A 19,895-nucleotide genomic window follows, 5' to 3' on the forward strand; every position below is an offset into this window, starting at 1 on the left:
TATTGGAGCTCCTCAGGGGCTCCTGTTATCCACCGGGGCTCCTCAGGGCCTCCTGTTATAAAGTTGGGGCCCCTCAGGGCCTGCTGGTATCTATTAGGGAGCCTCATGACCTTGTTTCTCAGGAAGTCCTGCAGTATCCTTTGGGTTAACGGTGACCTTTCACAATGCTGAAACCTCTGCGACTCAACCCCTCAAACTAGTTTTGCACCAGGCCCAATGGGGAGTGGGAGTGTGGCTGCTGAGGTTCGGATGAGATGCTTTCTTTTTCAGAAACTCCCCCAGACCAGGAGCGGCGTAGTTACAGTTACAGCGTAGAGGCAGGGTCCAGCTCACAGCAGATGGACTATGCCCTGGGCCCTGACATGACCAGCGCCACTCTCCCAGAACCAGGTGCCCACACGAACACTCGCTGCTCTTCTGTTAAAATGCCATGTAGCAGCAGCAGAGCCTGCCGCCCTGGAGCACCCCCTGCTGGTCAGGGGCAGCTCCGACACCCCCAGCCCACCATGACCTGTTCCTGGAAATCTGCTTCGGCATCCGAGCTGGGCAAACTGTTCCCTACCCCAGCACCTCTGAGCGCACAGCAGGCATCCTCAGGCGATCAGCCGAGAAAAGCCATCTGGAGAGGGAAGTGATTTAGGTCAGAGAGAGAGCTCCCACTGCCAGCGGGGAGAAATAGAGACAGAGGTGCACTTCCTACTGCACTGTGACAGATACTCTGGGATTAGAGAAACATTCTTCCCGAAATTCAGAAATCTAATCCCAGAGTTCCCACACCTGCCAGAGTCACAACGGGTCCCAATCCTACTGGGAGAGGGAGGAGGGAACTCAGTTGAACTGGCAGCCCAGTATGTGATCTCCTGTCACAGCCTGAGGAACGGTGAGTCTGTCTCCCAATAATGCTCCAGCCGCCTACAGTATATGTCAATATTTTATAATATGTCTTTGTTGTAAATGTCTGTAATATGTCTGTAGATTTTACTTCTATTTTGTTTTGTTCCATGTTAATTTTATTATTTTTATTTGCTTTGGCAACACTGATTGTACCCATCGGTCATGCTAATTAAGCACCTTGAATTGAATTGAGAGAGAGAGAGAGGAGGGAAGGTGTCGGATATCTTTTATTGTGAAGTTTTTAAAAACGAGCAGTAAAAAGTAAAAACCAGGTGTACAATATACAACCTCATGACGTCTCAACAGGAAAAAAAAACATCACCTCCCCAAAACCACCCACTGCAGACATTTGTCATAACCATACGCAGGTGAACACCAACCTCGTCACCCAGGCACAGCGTGTGCTCGCCAACCAGCCATGTCGCCACACATCCAGAGACACACACACACTCGGCCACATCACCACATATCCAGGGACACGTGCACACACACACACGCGCACACGCACGCGCGCACACACACGCGCGCACACACACGCGCGCACACACACACACACTCGGTCATGTCACCACACATCCAGGGACACGCGCATCCACACACGGCCACATCGCCGCACATGCAGAGACACGCATGGACACACATACACTATACCACATCGCCCAACATCCAGAGACACGCATGTACGCATGGCCACGTCGCCCCACATCCAGAGACACGCGCACACACACTCGGCCATGTCGCCACGCGTCGAGACGGGCGCGTGCGCGCACACACACACACTCGCCCTCAACCTTGCCAGCAGACCACACCACAGGGCCCCTGAGGAAGATGTACAGGGAGAATTAAAAAACCAGCACGCAGGCACAAGACAGAGGACTCCTCCACGCGCCCTCTGCTCTCCTTACTGGGAATGTTCCAAGCTGAACTGGGACACAGCTGTAAAAACACGGCTCCGCCTCCGGCCCAGGCGGACACGGACAACCGGACCGCGCGCTCAGCCGCGCAAGGGGTGCCAGTCAAGTCTCTCCCCCCCCCCCCCGGAGTCCGCTCGCATCCGCAGGAATAAAAATCAGACTGAGGCGGAAAAAACTCCGGAAAACTAGAGGAGTCAGCCTCTCTCTGCCTTCACCCGTAGAGAACGAAAAAAGGGAAAAAGTCTTTTAAAGAATTTTTATTTTTTTTTAAAAAGCAGAACGAAGGGAGAAGGATTTAAGGGGCTAAGGGGTAGGGGAAAAGGGTGTGTGTGGGGGGGGGGGGCACCCTTCTCTTCTCTCGGTCTTTCACAGGACAAAAATAAAAACAAAAAAATAAAAATCAAACTCGAAATTAAAACTCCAAGTTGCAGTCTGGCTGTGGATGAGCAGAATGGTGAATACCCCTCTGACTTTCCGGCCCGATCCTCCTCTCTCCGCAGGGCGGCTGTCCCGTCCCATCCCATCACCTCACTGCGTCTGCAACACAGAGACGTGGTCACTGCCGACCGGCCGATTCCGGCCTGGGGCAGAGTGTCCGTGGAGCTGTGCCAGGCGCGTGTGTAGGGAAGATTAACCCAGCCCTGCGCTGGTCTCCGCTTGGGAATCCCGGGCTGCGCACGGACTGCCCCCTGCAGGGAGCTACAGGGCCCGTGCCTGAGAATCCGTGCTGTGGTGCGTCTCAACCTCCGCTGCAGTTTCGGGGGGAGACTGCAGACTGAACCCTCTAAGACCAGCTGGAGGCTCGGCCCTGTGCCAGCTCAGCGACCGGGCCCGTGTGGTGGCGAGAAGCCGTAGGTACCTGCTGTCCCTGCTGTGGGGGGGCTGTCTGTCCGGCCGGCTGGCCCCCTGTCTGTCCGTAGTAGGCGGCCTGCTGCCTGTAGTACTCGGCCCACGCCGCGCTGTAGTCAGTCTGGGCACCGGAGGCAGGGGGCGCTGTGCCAGCTGCCTGGGCTGAAGGAAAAGAAAAGTAAGGCCAATCGCCCTTAGACTCGGGGAGCTCTGTCCCACACGCCTGCGCCGGCTCTTACCCAGCTTCTTGTAATACTCCTCCCAGGCCTTGGTGTAATCTGGCTGGCCAGCAGGCGCCTGGCTGGCCTGAGGCTGGTCTGTGGGCGCGGGGGCTCCTGTTGGGGCGGCGGGGGGCTGTCCAGGTACCGGGGCGGGAGGCTGCTGGTAGTACTGGGCATAGTAGGCTGCCCAGGCTGCACTGGGATCTGCAGCAGCTGCCGCCTTGCCTGCAACACCGAAACACAGGCAGAGACTTCAGGAAAGACCCAGGATTGACAGACACTGCTGTCCCACTCCTCTCACATTCCCCCTGAATTCACACACTGACACACACCTGACTGGACTGGAGACACTGCTGTCCCTCTCCTCTCACACTCCCCCTGAATTCACACACTGACACACACCTGACTGGACTGGAGACACTGCTGTCCCTCTCCTCTCACACTCCCCTGAATTCACACACTGACACACACCTGACTGGACTGGAGACACTGCTGTCCCTCTCCTCTCACACTCCCCCTGAATTCACACACTGACACACACCTGACTGGACTGGAGACACTGCTGTCCCTCTCCTCTCACACTCCCCCTGAATTCACACACTGCCACACACCTGACTGGACTGGAGACACTGCTGTCCCTCTCCTCTCACATTCCCCCTGAATTCACACACTGACACACACCTGACTGGACTGGAGACACTGCTGTCCCTCTCCTCTCACACTCCCCCTGAATTCACACACTGACACACCCCTGACTGGACTGGAGACACTGCTGTCCCTCTCCTCTCACACTCCCCTGAATTCACACACTGACACACTACTGACTGGACTGGAGACACTGCTGTCCCTCTCCTCTCACATTCCCCCTGAATTCACACAGACACACACCTGACTGGACTGGAGACACTGCTGTCCCTCTCCTCTCACACTCCCCCTGAATTCACACACTGACACACACCTGACTGGACTGGAGACACTGCTGTCCCTCTCCTCTCACACTCCCCTGAATTCACACACTGACACACACCTGACTGGACTGGAGACACTGCTGTCCCTCTCCTCTCACATTCCCCCTGAATTCACACACTGACACACCCCTGACTGGACTGGAGACACTGCTGTCCCTCTCCTCTCACACTCCCCTGAATTCACACACTGACACACTACTGACTGGACTGGAGACACTGCTGTCCCTCTCCTCTCACATTCCCCCTGAATTCACACAGACACACACCTGACTGGACTGGAGACACTGCTGTCCCTCTCCTCTCACACTCCCCCTGAATTCACACACTGACACACACCTGACTGGACTGGAGACACTGCTGTCCCTCTCCTCTCACACTCCCCTGAATTCACACACTGACACACACCTGACTGGACTGGAGACACTGCTGTCCCTCTCCTCTCACATTCCCCCTGAATTCACACACTGACACACCCCTGACTGGACTGGAGACACTGCTGTCCCTCTCCTCTCACACTCCCCCTGAATTCACACACTGACACACACCTGACTGGACTGGAGACACTGCTGTCCCTCTCCTCTCACATTCCCCCTGAATTCACACACTGACACACACCTGACTGGACTGGAGACACTGCTGTCCCTCTCCTCTCACACTCCCCCTGAATTCACACACTGACACACCCCTGACTGGACTGGAGACACTGCTGTCCCTCTCCTCTCACACTCCCCTGAATTCACACACTGACACACACCTGACTGGACTGGAGACACTGCTAGAGACACTGCTGTCCCTCTCACAGGGGACACTCTCCCTGAATTCACACACTGACACCCCTGACTGGACTGGAGACACTGCTGTCCCTCTCCTCTCACACTCCCCTGAATTCACACACTGACACACACCTGACTGGACTGGAGACACTGCTAGAGACACTGCTGTCCCTCTCACAGGGGACACTCTCCCTGAATTCACACACTGACACACCTGACTGGACTGGAGACACTGCTGTCCCTCTCCTCTCACACTCCCCCTGAATTCACACACTGACACACACCTGACTGGACTGGAGACACTGGTCGAGACACTGCTGTCCCTCTCACAGGGGACACTCCCCCTGAATTCACACAGACACTGCAGCGACAATGGAAGCCTTATATTTTTGACAAAAAATATAAGGGGTGCAGCGTAGTTACAGGGTAGACTCGGGGTGTAGAGGGAGACCGAGGAAGTGGAAGAGAGCTATCAAGAGAGAAGCGTCTTACTGGGGTCATGGGGTCCGGGGGGCTGCCACTGCTGGTAGGTGTTGCCCCAGCCCTGTGGGGGGTACTGGTGTGGTGGAGGGGGACCCCCACTGGAAGAGAGAAGAACTGCCATCAGTACTGGAGGCTGTCAGGGTGTTGCCTGTGTCCCTGTGTCTGGGCAGGGAGGACTACTCACTGTGGTGGGCCTCCTGGAGGTCCCTGGTTGTAAGGGCTTGGGTTGTAGGGCCCCATTGGACCTGAGGGGCCAGGCCCACCAGGCCCTGGACCCACCGGACACAGTGGACCCTGAAAGAGAACCAGAATCAGACGGGTCCAGTCCAGCCGAGTCCTCAGAAGGAGGCACAACCGGGGAGCAGCTGTACCTCTCTGTACCTCTCAGCTGTACCTTCAGCCAGCAGCCATATCACCCTGCAACTCACAACTGGCAGCCCACTGAAGCTAAGCAGGTGTGAGCCTGGTCAGTACCTGGATGGGAGACCTCCTGGGAAAAACTAAGGTTGCTGCTGGAAGAGGTGTTAGTGGGGCCAGTGGGGCGCGCTCACCCTGCGGTCCATGTGGGTCCTAATGCCCCAGTATAGTGATGGGGACACTATACTTTAAACAGGCGCCGTCCTTCGGATGAGACGTAAAACCGAGGTCCTGACTCTCTGTGGTCATTAAAAATCCCAGGGCGCTTCTCGAAAAGAGTAGGGGTGTAACCCCGGTGTCCTGGCCAAATTTCCAATTGGCCCTTACTAATCATGGCCTCCTAATAATCCCCCTCTATGAATTGGCTACATTACTCTGCTCTCCTCCCCACTGATAGCTGATGTGTGGTGAGCGTTCTGGCGCACTATGGCTGCCGTCGCATCATCCAGGTGGATGCTGCACATTGGTGGTGGTGGAGGGGAGTCCCCATTACCTGTAAAGCGCTTTGAGTGGAGTGTCCAGAAAAGCGCTATATAAGTGTAAGCAATTATTATTATTAAATTAATTACCTCGATCTTCTCCTCGATCAGCTGCTTGGCGTGGTCGATCTGCTGGGGGGAGCCCCGGATGGTGAACAGCTTGAAGTTGGGGTCACCGTTGGGAGGGGGCTGGCGGGAGATCTCGACGAACGCCCCCGTCTGCTGGTTGATGGCCTTGACGTTCTCCCCACCTGGACAGGCAGACGGCCCAGCGGTCAGACAGGAACAGCAGTGCACGGAGGGCAGAGAGAGAGAGGACGACGACAGGGGTTGACCGGTGGGGCTCGTTAAGCTCAGGCTGTCCGGGGACTGACCAGCAGGGCCGATTGTTTGGCCAGTGGCTGGGAACCAGCTACATCTCAGGTCAGGCAGGAACTGCACACCCTGACAGGGTAACAGCTGGCAAAGTGTCATGCATCTCCAGGATCAGAGCCGATCAACCAGCTGTCTCCTGCCATTCATACAGCACTCTGGTCTGGACTCTCCACAACGTGCACCTGTGTCCAGCAAACGCTGGTCACGGCCCCTCAGCCTTCACTGACTGAGGACCGCTTTGAGAACACATCACCCCTGACTGGCCAAGAGGCCCAGCTAACACACCAACACAACCAAACCGCTAGGAGCTCTTAAGGGGGAACTGCAATGCTATCTTTACATTTCAGGATTAGAAAGAACTGCCATATAGGAGTGCATTTTAAACCACAATGAAAGTAGAATATTCCCTATATGTGGAAAATCTCAAATATTCATCAATAGACCAGGTATGGAAATTTCAACAAGCAGGCTTGTGAATAAATCTCTTTTAATCCAACAGAAATATTGCTGTTGACGTCGACACTGTTTTGCCAACAAATACCACTTACTTGTTGACTCTGCATGCAGATCCAGTACAAACATGCCTGTCATGAAGTGTCTGCTGCATAGCCTTACTTATTCACTTATACTCGTACATCCTATTACATTAGTCGTTACAGTGACCAGCAAGCAGGAAGGGCTGCATCATGTCACAAGTCTCACAAACTCTCGCCTGTGTTAAGACCAGTAGTCTGTGACAACATGGCGACCATACAAAGTTTTCACAAAGTTCACGAATTTGTGCTCAATTCGTAATTTTAAAACTGTTGTTATACTGTCAATTAGTTTACTGAGATTTAATAACCTGTTTGAGGAATTGGCACTGCATTCCCCCTTTAATCCTGACAACCGCCAGCACAAACAGTGTTCGCTAATTAAGTAATGCTGTGACTCAAAGCAGATACAGGCGCAGGCTCACAGCCAGAGACAGTGGACAGCCCCTGGGCCCCACTGGCTGAGTGCCCATTATGTGGACAGACTGACCTCTGCCGATGACCAGGCCGCACTTGTGGCTGGGGATGGAGAAGGTGACCTCACCACCTGGGGGACCCCAGTTGCCTTGCCCCCGGCCACGCCCCCGACCCCCAGGGGGCATCCCCGGTCCGGGGGGACCCGGGGGGCCTGACTGAAGAAGAGAAGAGAGGAAATGAACTGTGGGAACAGTTCACCTGCCATATAACCAGCTCAGGTTACCCCCCCGTACCCCCTCTCCCCTCCCCTGCACCCCGCTCTGCTCCCCCGTACCCCCCTCCATCCTCCCCTCCCCGCGCCCCGCTCTGCTCCCCCGTACCCCCCTCCATCCTCCCCTCCCCGCGCCCCACTCTGTCCCCTCGTACCCCCTCTCTCCTCCCCGCGCCCCACTCTGCCCCCTCATACCCCCTCCATCCTCCCCTCCCCGCGCCCCACTCTGTCCCCTCGTACCCCCTCCATCCTCCCCTCCCGGCGCCCGCTCTGCCCCCTCGTACCCCCTCTCCTCCCCTCCCCGCGCCCCACTCTGCCCCCCCGTACCCCCCTCTCTCCTCCCCGCGCCCGCTCTGCCCCCTCGTACCCCCTCCATCCTCCCCTCCCCGCGCCCCACTTTGTCCCCTCGTACCCCCTCCATCCTCCCCTCCCCGCGCCCCACTTTGTCCCCTCGTACCCCCTCCATCCTCCCCTCCCCGCGCCCGCTCTGCCCCCTCGTACCCCCTCTCCTCCCCTCCCCGCGCCCCACTCTGCCCCCTCGTACCCCCTCTCCTCCCCTCCCCGCGCCCCACTCTGCCCCCCCGTACCCCCCTCTCTCCTCCCCTCCCCGCGCCCGCTCTGCCCCTGGGTACCCCCCCTCTCCTCCCCTCCCCGCGCCCCACTCTGCCCCTCGTACCCCCTCTCCTCCCCTCCCCGCGCCCCACTCTGCCCCCTCGTACCCCCTCTCCTCCCCTCCCCGCGCCCCACTCTGCCCCCCCGTACCCCCCTCTCTCCTCCCCGCGCCCGCTCTGCCCCCTCGTACCCCCTCCATCCTCCCCTCCCCGCGCCCCACTTTGTCCCCTCGTACCCCCTCCATCCTCCCCTCCCCGCGCCCGCTCTGCCCCCTCGTACCCCCTCTCCTCCCCTCCCCGCACCCCACTCTGCCCCCTCGTACCCCCTCTCCTCCCCTCCCCGCGCCCCACTCTGCCCCCCCGTACCCCCCTCTCTCCTCCCCTCCCCGCGCCCCACTCTGCCCCCCCGTGCCCCCCTCTCTCCTCCCCTCCCCGCGCCCGCTCTGCCCCTCGTACCCGGATGCTCTGCAGCAGGTCAGCGATGATGCGAGCAGCGTGTTCACAGCGCTCTGGGGGACCCATGATGTGCGCAATCTTGTCAGGGCCAGTACCGTCATCTGCACAACACAGTAACACAATAACACAATTACTGACAGAACACACACACAATATTAGGGCCAGTGCCATCTTCTGCACTACACAGTGACAATAACAATTACTGACGGAACATACACACAAGTATTAAGGCCAGTTCCATCGTCTGCACAGTGACAGTAAAACAATCACGATTACCAGGAGAGTACACACACTATCAGGGTCAATACTGTGGATTTTGTTGTCTACACAACAACACAAATGCAAACTGGACTGACTGTGTATGCGCATACGTGTATAGCGCACAGCACTGAACTGGATTCAGAGTGTGTGTGTAGCGCACAGCACCTGGCTTGAACTGGATTCGGACAGTGTGTAGCGCACAGCACCAGGCTTGAACTGGATTCAGACAGTGTGTAGCGCACAGCACCTGGCTTGAACTGGATTCAGACAGTGTGTAGTGCACAGCACCAGGCTTGAACTGGATTCAGACAGTGTGTAGCGCACAGCACCTGGCTTGAACTGGATTCAGACAGTGTGTAGCGCACAGCACCTGGCTTGAACTGGATTCAGACAGTGTGTAGCGCACAGCACCTGGCTTGAACTGGATTCGGACTCCAGCGTCGTTCTGGATTTTCTTGATCATCTCTCCATTGCGTCCAATGACCACACCCACAGAGTGACGAGGAACGGGCACCTGCACACGAGCCCAGACCGATCCATCAGAACCCAGGCAACACCCTGGTGCCCATAGGAGGACAGGTGGTACTGGCAGGATCAGGGGAGACGCGGGAGGGGTACTGGCAGGGTCAGGGGGAGACGCGGGAGGGGTACTGGCAGGGTCAGGGGGAGAAGCGGGAGGGGTACTGGCAGGGTCAGGGGGGGACGCGGGAGGGGTACTGGCAGGGTCAGGGGAGAAGCGGGAGGGGTACTGGCAGGGTCAGGGGGGGACGCGGGAGGGGTACTGGCAGGGTCAGGGGAGAAGCGGGAGGGGTACTGGCAGGGTCAGGGGGGGACGCGGGAGGGGTACTGGCAGGGTCAGGGGGGGACGCGGGAGGGGTACTGGCAGGGTCAGGGGAGACGCGGGAGGGGTACTGGCAGGGTCAGGGGAGACGCGGGAGGGGTACTGGCAGGGTCAGGGGGAGAAGCGGGAGGGGTACTGGCAGGGTCAGGGGGGGACGCGGGAGGGGTACTGGCAGGGTCAGGGGGAGACGCGGGAGGGGTACTGGCAGGGTCAGGGGGAGACGCGGGAGGGGTACTGGCAGGGTCAGGGGGAGACGCGGGAGGGGTACTGGCAGGGTCAGGGGGAGACGCGGGAGGGGTACTGGCAGGGTCAGGGGGAGACGCGGGAGGGGTACTGGCAGGGTCAGGGGGAGACGCGGGAGGGGTACTGGCAGGGTCAGGGGGAGACGCGGGAGGGGTACTGGCAGGGTCAGGGGGAGACGCGGGAGGGGTACTGGCAGGGTCAGGGGAGACGCGGGAGGGGTACTGGCAGGGTCAGGGGAGACGCGGGAGGGGTACTGGCAGGGTCAGGGGGAGACGCGGGAGGGGTACTGGCAGGGTCAGGGGGAGACGCGGGAGGGGTACTGGCAGGGTCAGGGGGAGACGCGGGAGGGGTACTGGCAGGGTCAGGGGGGGACGCGGGAGGGGTACTGGCAGGGTCAGGGGGAGACGCGGGAGGGGTACTGGCAGGGTCAGGGGGAGAAGCGGGAGGGGTACTGGCAGGGTCAGGGGGAGAAGCGGGAGGGGTACTGGCAGGGTCAGGGGGAGAAGCGGGAGGGGTACTGGCAGGGTCAGGGGGAGACGCGGGAGGGGTACTGGCAGGGTCAGGGGGAGACGCGGGAGGGGTACTGGCAGGGTCAGGGGAGAAGCGGGAGGGGTACTGGCAGGGTCAGGGGGGGACGCGGGAGGGGTACTGGCAGGGTCAGGGGGGGACGCGGGAGGGGTACTGGCAGGGTCAGGGGAGACGCGGGAGGGGTACTGGCAGGGTCAGGGGAGACGCGGGAGGGGTACTGGCAGGGTCAGGGGGAGAAGCGGGAGGGGTACTGGCAGGGTCAGGGGGGGACGCGGGAGGGGTACTGGCAGGGTCAGGGGGAGACGCGGGAGGGGTACTGGCAGGGTCAGGGGGAGACGCGGGAGGGGTACTGGCAGGGTCAGGGGGAGACGCGGGAGGGGTACTGGCAGGGTCAGGGGGAGACGCGGGAGGGGTACTGGCAGGGTCAGGGGGAGACGCGGGAGGGGTACTGGCAGGGTCAGGGGGAGACGCGGGAGGGGTACTGGCAGGGTCAGGGGGAGACGCGGGAGGGGTACTGGCAGGGTCAGGGGGAGACGCGGGAGGGGTACTGGCAGGGTCAGGGGGAGACGCGGGAGGGGTACTGGCAGGGTCAGGGGAGACGCGGGAGGGGTACTGGCAGGGTCAGGGGAGACGCGGGAGGGGTACTGGCAGGGTCAGGGGGAGACGCGGGAGGGGTACTGGCAGGGTCAGGGGGAGACGCGGGAGGGGTACTGGCAGGGTCAGGGGGAGACGCGGGAGGGGTACTGGCAGGGTCAGGGGGGGACGCGGGAGGGGTACTGGCAGGGTCAGGGGGAGACGCGGGAGGGGTACTGGCAGGGTCAGGGGAGACGCGGGAGGGGTACTGGCAGGGTCAGGGGGAGACGCGGGAGGGGTACTGGCAGGGTCAGGGGAGACGCGGGAGGGGTACTGGCAGGGTCAGGGGGGGACGCGGGAGGGGTACTGGCAGGGTCAGGGGGAGACGCGGGAGGGGTACTGGCAGGGTCAGGGGGAGACGCGGGAGGACACTCACATCAATGCCGCCTCCCCCTCCGCCCATACGGGAGCCGTACTCATTTCTCTCCACAAAGCCGGGATGATCCCTCTCTCGCAGGATCTCCTGCACCAGCTCCCGAGCTTGCTGCACCACGAGAGAGACAAAGAGAGACGGTTCATGTTGTTACAGCTGTAGGCGACTATGAAGTGTCCCAAAGAACAGTGTCAAAATTTCCAGCTTCAAGGCGAAGGGGATGTTTGATGTTCGCTGAGATGTAGGGGGTCCAGATTCAGTAAACAAAGCAATCGTGAAGTTTACCTTAGCTAATTTCCGGGTAAATGATTAAGTGCGTCAATCAACAGTCCAGAAAGACACCATGTAAGAGATCAGAACAGAACGATAAAGAGAGGAGACAACATAAAATGTGTGCCGGGTGAGAGCTCCTTGCCCAGATCATCCATAAATACCAGGTTTGAGCTAAGTAATTGAACCTTGCTAAGAGAGCTTGCGATTCAATGTGTTTTTAGGCAGCTCCGATTTCTTGAATGGAGAATCCTTTGGTTACAAATAGCCTCACCTGGTTAGTGGGTATATCTAAGTATAAGGAGATGGGTTTTGTAACATCTGGGGTTTGCAGAGAGAGAGATTCAACCGCAGACTCCATTCTATTCAGTCCAGAAGGCAGCTGGCCTTATTCTGGGTGGTTAGGATGTTACGCCTCTAGAGGGGTTCATACAGACACACTGACTGACTGGACACTCCAGTACATTAACACTGCACTGAGAGAGAGGGGTTCATACAGACACACTGACTGACTGGACACTACAGTACATTAACACTGCACTGAGACAGAGGGGTTCATACAGACACTGACTGACTGGACACTCCAGTACACAAATACTGGAGAGACGGGCAGTACCTGTACTTTGTAAGGCTCTCCGATGATGCGCAGGGGTTTGTCCATGTTGGCTGACTGAGAGCCATCCTGGATGAGGATCATCTTCACTCCTGCACGCTCCTACACAGCAACACGACAGTGACACTTCCACGCAGCAGCACGGCTGAGCCACACCCCCCCAGACACGCACAATCCAGCACCCTGCGCCCACTCCTTCACACCCAGCTGTACCTGCAGCTGCTTGATGGTCTCGCCCCCCTTGCCGATCACCAGCCCTGCCTTGCCGGCGGGGATCATGATCTCCTGCACCGACCCGCTCTGGCCGTTGGTGGACTCGTGGAAGGTGGGCGGCGTGCCGCGGCCCCGGGACACTATCTCGTCCAGCAGCATCTTCGCCTTCCTGAGGGGAGGGAGGGAAGGACCCTGAGCGCAGTCCCCAGACCCCGGGCTCGAGGGCGCAGTCACAGGGGGGTCATGTACTCACTGTATGGACTCCGGGGTCCCCGTGAGAGAGACACTCCGGTCCGGCAGACCACCACTGTCTGAAAGCAAAAAACATCGGCTTATACACTGGACCCGCCCCGGGCAGCCCGCCGGCCGGACACAGTACTGCCCAGCAGGACAGGCGTGATAGGCCACAGGACACTCACCTGGAGCAATCTGAACTTTGCACCCCGAGTCCTGCTGGATCTTATTAATCTGCTCTCCTCCTCGACCGATTACTAAGAAAGAGAGAAGAGCAATTAAGAAGCCCAAATGAACTCCCGTCCCTCCATTAGCAATTAAACAAACAGGGCTGATACTCACTGAGTCCAACCATGCCATCAGGAACACGGTACTCCTCTGTGGTACTCGCTGGCCTGAGAGAGGAGGAGAGAGAAGCAGAGGGAGAGGCAAGCGGAGAGAGAGAGCAGGAGTGAGGAAGAAGAGGGAGAGGCGGTGATCGGAGAGTGGGATTGAGGGAGAGGCCGGGTGCAGAGAGAGGAGAGAGAGAATAGAGCAGGAATGAGGAAGAGGAGGGAAAGAAGCAGGGGACCGGAGACAGCAGGAGTGAGGGAGAAAGGCAGGGGAGCAGATCAGATGAGAGAAACGGAACCACTATGTTCAGGATCTGCTTGTGAAACCACACCCTCTCACACCCACCCTCCAGCCCCCCACGCTGTCAGGGGTCTTTACCTCTGCTGGTGAAGGGCCGCCAACTGAGCTCCAATGGCTACAAGAGAGAAACCGGGAGCAGGTCAGTGCTGAGGCAGAGGGAGGAGGGAAAGACGGGGGGAGGAGAGATCACGCCTGAAGAGGACAGACACGGACAGAAACGGACACGCGCAGAACAGGAGCGACTCCACTGACACCCACAGGACGAGCGGAGGGACTCACACAGAGCAGAGGAGGAGTCCCGCTCACTCTGAGACGCCATCTTCTTACTGTCCGGCTGTTCTGCAAGACAACACACACACAGCGTCACAACGCAGGCCGCAAACTCTGTGACAAGAGGCACAGAGCAAAGTACAACACAGGGGAATGAGAGCACAGCGCGAGAGTATAGAGATGGCACAGCGCGAGTACAGTGATGGCACAGTGCGAGATTACTGGCACAGCGCGAGTACAGTGATGGCACAGTGCGAGATTACTGGCACAGTGCGAGATTACTGGCACAGTGCGAGATTACTGGCACAGCGCGAGTACAGCGATGGCACAGTGCGAGATTACTGGCACAGCGCGAGTACAGTGATGGCACAGTGCGAGATTACTGGCACAGCGCGAGTACAGTGATGGCACAGTGCGAGATTACTGGCACAGTGCGAGATTACTGGCACAGTGCGAGATTACTGGCACAGTGCGAGTACAGCGATGGCACAGTGCGAGATTACTGGCACAGCGCGAGTACAGTGAAGGCACACCAAGAGTATTAAGACGGCACAGCACAAGATTACTGGCACAGCGAGAGTACAGTGAAGGCACACCAAGAGTATTAAGACGGCACAGCACAAGATTACTGGCACAGCGAGAGTACAGTGAAGGCACACCAAGAGTATTGAGGCGGCAAACTACGAGATTACTATTAACATTAATTTCTTTGCTGTGCCAGTAAACAGGCTGGAGTTACAATCGGGGATCAGAAGGCACACCTGCATCCTCCAGCTGGCGTTTCTGCGCAGTGAAGGTGTAGCTCTCGGTACTGCTGGTGTTGTTCAGGGGTGCTGTTCCAGCATCACCTCCAATCTTTGCTGCAATCTGTGAACGACAAAGAAGATCAACACTGTCCAGCACCACACACTCAAAAACACTGCAGCCCTGTCAACAATTCATTTCACATACAGCCAGAAACAACCATCAACAGTGCAGGAGAACAGTCCTGTTACAATAGGGGCTACAGTCCCAGTGCAGTATAACAGTCCTGTTACAATAGGAGCTACAGTCCCAGTGCAGTAGAACAGTCCTGTTACAATAGGGGCTACAGTCCCAGTGCAGTAGAACAGTCCTGTTACAATAGGGGCTACAGTCCCAGTGCAGTAGAACAGTCCTGTTACAATAGGGGCTACAGTCCCAGTGCAGTAGAACAGTCCTGTTACAATAGGGGCTACAGTCCCAGTGCAGTAGAACAGTCCACTGGGTTGACTCTGTCGAAGTCTTTAAGGATTTTGAATACTTGTGTCAGGTCCCATTGTAGTTTGCCGTCAGTCTAAAGAGACTCAGTTCGTTCAACCTGTCAGTGAGGACATCCCCTCTAAAGAGACTTGTTTCTGTTAGAGCTGGATACTCCCTTAGACTAAAGAGACTCAGTTCCTTCAGCCTGTCAGTGTAGGACACTTCCTTCAGACTAAAGAGACTCAGTTCCTTCAGTCTCAGCACATACTTGACTCCTCTTCTCTGGACTGATTCCAGAGCAGAGCAGCGATATCTTATAGCTGTAAAGCAGTGACTTAAACCGTAACACTGATCTGAATGAAACAGTTTGCTACAGCCGGTATAAACATTGTTATCTCTACAGGTTCTTCACCAGCGTTTAATATTACCTGACACACATTCAAGAATGATACGTGTCGCCCCGAAGCCGAGATGTTTTGCTGAAGGCATGCTGGAGTCTCACCTTGGTCCCATGATCACAACCACGGCTTCCGAACCGCGACGGTTCGTTTAGAAAACGTGTCCAGGGACTCATAACCCCGTTCCGGACATGATGCACTAGACTGTCGAGATGTCGTGAACCAGCCCTGAAGAAGGAGACCCGAGGGTGGTGTGGGGTGATGTGGCGCGGAGACGGGAGGAGGTGGGTGTCTCTGCCAAAAAGTGCAGACGTGCGCCCGCAGGTCCGGTCCAGACCCGCTCAGGACGGCGGGTTCAGACGCGGGGAAGGCGGTTACTCGATTGTTTATGCAGGACAGCGATGAGGGTCTGCGCGTTTCTCTAGCCCCGACTCTCCCCCGGCCGCCGCCGCCGGCGTAAGTGTCGCTCAGCCCGGCCTCCTCTGCCCAGGCCGCAGCCCAGCGAGCTGGGGAGAGCGGCGCTCCCCGCCTGCCTGTCTGAGTGCTGGCAGTCTCCTTTTATCAGGGTCCCACGAAACGGAGACAGCCAGCACGCCGGCTCCATTGATCCCAAACCCCCTCTACGCGCCGTCCGCACTCCCTCCCCTCCCCGTCGCTGCCCCGGCCTCCCCCGGCTTACCTGCCGGGCCCGCTGCACCGCGTCCGCGAAGGCGTCTTTCTTGATGGCCCCGCCGGCTCCGAGGGCCTGCTGTCCGCCGACGAGAGGAGCTGCGGCCCCGGGCGGCGGCACCGCGTTGTACTCCGACATGCTTGTCCGCGCTGAGAGAGGGGGGAGGCGAGCGGGCTAAGGCAGCGTTCGGGCCGGGTCGAGGTGCGCAGGAGCGGGAACCCTGTAAGGCAAGAGCCGGGGAGGAGCAAGGGAGCCGCGGTGAGGAGGAGGAGGGGGGTTGCCTGGGCCTACCGGATGTCCCACCCACCACCTGCCTGCTACGCAATTGGATTTGACGTTCGTATAACTCGCCCGCTCTCCAGGTGTGTGTATTCCGAGTGTCTGACAGCTAAACTAGCCAATCAGAACAGGCTGGCCGGATTTGATTGACAGAGCGGCCTACGGGGGTTAATGTTGGCGCTGCTGAAGGGTGAGCCAATCACAACACAGCAATGAAGTTTGAAGGACAGCACCAACAACCAATGATCTTTTAAAACCGGCATGGCGTGGAGCACGAACTGACAGGTTGTCTGACAAATCCAGAGCTAATATGGAGAAAGAGGGGAGGGGCTTCAGTAAACAATGGTAACCTTGCACTATTGAACTGCAGCGTGGGTCACGTGTGCCTTGGGGACGTCTTATCTGGATGTCACACTCACACCTAAAGAAGGCTTCATAGCCGAAATGTTGTGTTTTCTCTCTTCTTTTCAGCATGGAATAAACCTATAACTTGTTCCTTATCCGGATTGCGTTTTATTGCACAAATTATAAATCTACCCATCTGTAATACACCTGTCTTTAAATTCGCGACATGTGGTTGAAAGCAAGACAAACAAAAACTTCTGGAGGTTTATGTAAGAAAAGTACAGTATAGTCCTCCGACGCCATTTTGGCTCAAGTGCAGATGGTGTGAACTTGAGCCAACATGGAGGCTCCTCCTCGTTGCCAGTCCGTAGCTGCTTGCGTGAGGTAACCCAGAAAATCAGCTGATTTGTAACCTCTTGACACCAGGGGCCCGGGCCGCTGCACGTTTTTGCTCTAGCTCTTCCTTAACCTTCGAAGGGATCTGCAGCACTCGGAGCAATTGAGCAATTAGGGGTCAATTCGCTACTGTATTATAGTATCTGCTGTGGCCAGCAGCCATATCACCCTGCAACTCACAACTGGCAACCCACTGAAGCTCAGCAGGTGTGAGCCTGGTGCTCACCCTGTGGTCCATGTGGGTCCTTATGCCCCAGTATAGTGACGGGGACACTATACTGTAAACAGGCGCCGTCCTTCAGATGAGACGTAAAACCGAGGTCCTGACTCTCTGTGGTCATTAAAAATCCCAGGGCGTTTCTCGAAAAGAGTAGGGGTGTAACCCTGGCATCCTGGCCACATTTCCCAATGGCCCTTACCAATCATGGCCTCCTAATAATCCCCCTCTATGAATTGGCTTCATTACTCTGCTCTCCTCCCCACTGAGAGCTGGTGTGTGGGGAGTGTACTGGCGCACTATGGCTGCCGTCGCATCATCCAGGTGGGGCTGCACATTGGTGGTGGTGGAGGGGAGTCCCCATTACCTGTAAAGCGCTTTGAGTGGAGTGTCCAGAAAAGCGCTATATAAGTGTAAGAAATTATTATTATTACCTTAGGGAGGCTCCCGGTCCAGTCACACCTTGTTCTTGAAGGGTCGGGACAACAGTGTAAGAGAGGGCAGGGGGCTGCATCATTACCATTTACAAACCTCCTTTGTTGGGGACACGTTTAACTCTTCTGGCCCTGCTGGTCGCTGAGGTGCAGCTGGCACACGGGCTGACGGGCCTCAACATGCTGACACACACACGCTGCAGGCATGACGCTACACACACAGATCGAAGACAGCATATCTTTTATTTCAGATTGCAACTCCATACATGGGATTCCAGGACAAAAATATAGATATAAACTGTGGGTCTGGGGCAGGGCCAGGGTTATATAGTTAGTACACACTTAGGTGTCCTGATATGTGACTTGTTGCATCGTGGCACCAGTCCGACAGACGTACCTTCAGGCATTCGAGTCGTGGACAAAACATCAGATTCTGGGAAACCCCTTCGAGCTTCATGAAGAGATGGAGCTGAACCATGAATCGTGTCTAGAACCTTTTTAGGCGAGGTTTCCCACCCAGAACCGGCTGCCCCATTCCCCCTGGACCCAGAACCGGCTGCCCCAGTCCCTCTGGATCCAGAACTGGCTGCCTATCCCTCTGGACCCAGAACCGGCTGCCCCAGTCCCCCTGGACCCAGAACCTTACTCCCCCAGATTCTTGGACCCAGAACCGGCTGCCCCAGTCCCCCTGGACCCAGAACCGGCTGCCCCAGTCCTTCTGGATCCAGAACCGGCTGCCCCAGTCCCTCTGGACCCAGAACCTTACTCCCCCAGATTCTTGGACCCAGAACCGGCTGCCCCAGTCCCTCTGGACCCAGAACCTCCTCCCCCAGATTCCTGGACCCAGAACTGGCCGCCCCAGTCCCCCTGGACCCAGAACGGGCTTCCCCAGTCCCCCTGGACCCAGAACCGGCTGCCCCAGTCCCCCTGGACGCAGGACCAGCCCTTGCAGAGGGCCTTCAGGCGTCACCGCACAGCTGAATGTAATGACACAGTGTTCCTGTATTGCTACATGGAGCAGTGTGAGGGGCACAGGGTCACAGACAGGAGGAGGAGTTGCTGTCCTCACAGTCGCCAGTCTAACCAGCACAGAGACAGGGGAATATTGTCATTGACATCAGGGCCTGGTGTAATAATAAACGGGAATATTGTCACTGACATCAGGCCCTGGTGTAATAAGAAACAGGGGAATATTGTCACAGACATCAGGCCCTGGTGTTATAATAAACGGGAATATTGTCACTGACATCAGGCCCCGGTGTAATAATAAACAGGATAATATTGTCACAGACATCAGGCCCTGGTGTTATAATAAATGGGAATATTGTCACTGACATCAGGCCCTGGTGTAATAAGAAACAGGGGAATATTGTCACAGACATCAGGCCCTGGTGTTATAATAAACGGGAATATTGTCACTGACATCAGGCCCCGGTGTAATAATAAACAGGATAATATTGTCACAGACATCAGGCCCTGGTGTTATAATAAACGGGAATATTGTCACTGACATCAGGCCCTGGTGTAATAATAAACAGGATAATATTGTCACAGACATCAGGCCCTGGTGTTATAATAAACGGGAATATTGTCACTGACATCAGGCCCTGGTGTAATAATAAACAGGATAATATTGTCACAGACATCAGGCCCTGGTGTAATAATAAACAGGGGAATATTGTCACTGACATCAGGCCCTGGTGTAATAATAAAAAGGGGAATATTGTCACTGACATCAGGCCCTGGTGTAATAATAAACAGGGGAATATTGTCACTGACATCAGGCCCTGGTGTAATAATAAAAAGGGGAATATTGTCACTGACATCAGGCCCTGGTTTAATAATAAACGGGAATATTGTCACTGACATCAGGCCCTGGTGTAATAATAAACAGGGGAATATTGTCACAGACATCAGGCCCTGGTGTAATAATAAACAGGGGAATATTGTCATAGACATCAGGCCCTGGTGTTATAATAAACAGGAATATTGTCACTGACATCAGGCCCTGGTGTAATAATAAACAGGGAAATATTGTCATAGACATCAGGCCCTGGTGTTATAATAAACAGGGGAATATTGTCATAGACATTAGGCCCTGGTGTTATAATAAACAAGGGAATATCATCACTGACAATAAAACTGTGGGGGAGTATGTGGAG

General features: G+C 56.8%; 1 protein-coding gene across 3 annotated transcripts; it reads right to left on the reverse strand.

Annotated features, from left to right (window-relative positions):
• Positions 1 to 1,103: 1,103 nt before the first annotated feature.
• On the reverse strand, positions 1,104 to 16,338 carry khsrp (KH-type splicing regulatory protein). 3 transcript variants are annotated; one of them, XM_088603207.1, is made up of 19 exons: positions 16,072 to 16,336; positions 14,535 to 14,640; positions 13,783 to 13,842; positions 13,582 to 13,618; positions 13,213 to 13,265; positions 13,056 to 13,127; positions 12,890 to 12,947; positions 12,637 to 12,805; positions 12,427 to 12,525; positions 11,544 to 11,651; positions 9,334 to 9,436; positions 8,662 to 8,762; positions 7,397 to 7,538; positions 6,089 to 6,249; positions 5,287 to 5,396; positions 5,112 to 5,200; positions 2,897 to 3,103; positions 2,668 to 2,819; positions 1,104 to 2,345 (listed from the first exon to the last, which is right to left on the reverse strand). In XM_088603207.1, the coding sequence occupies exons 1-19, from the start codon at positions 16,198 to 16,200 to the stop codon at positions 2,337 to 2,339; spliced, it is 1,965 nt and encodes a 654-aa protein (XP_088459333.1). In that variant the 5' UTR covers positions 16,201 to 16,336; the 3' UTR covers positions 1,104 to 2,336. The 3 variants fall into 3 exon arrangements, with proteins under 3 accessions (XP_088459333.1, XP_088459335.1, XP_088459334.1); XM_088603209.1 differs by lacking the exon at positions 12,427 to 12,525 and having other exon boundaries at positions 16,072 to 16,338; XM_088603208.1 differs by lacking the exons at positions 13,213 to 13,265; positions 13,582 to 13,618.
• Between the last annotated feature and the right edge of the window lie 3,557 nt (positions 16,339 to 19,895).

The sequence above is a fragment of the Lepisosteus platostomus genome, chromosome 13, assembly GCF_059453375.1.
Source record: "Lepisosteus platostomus isolate fLepPlt1 chromosome 13, fLepPlt1.hap1, whole genome shotgun sequence".
Lineage (NCBI taxonomy): Eukaryota > Metazoa > Chordata > Actinopteri > Semionotiformes > Lepisosteidae > Lepisosteus > Lepisosteus platostomus.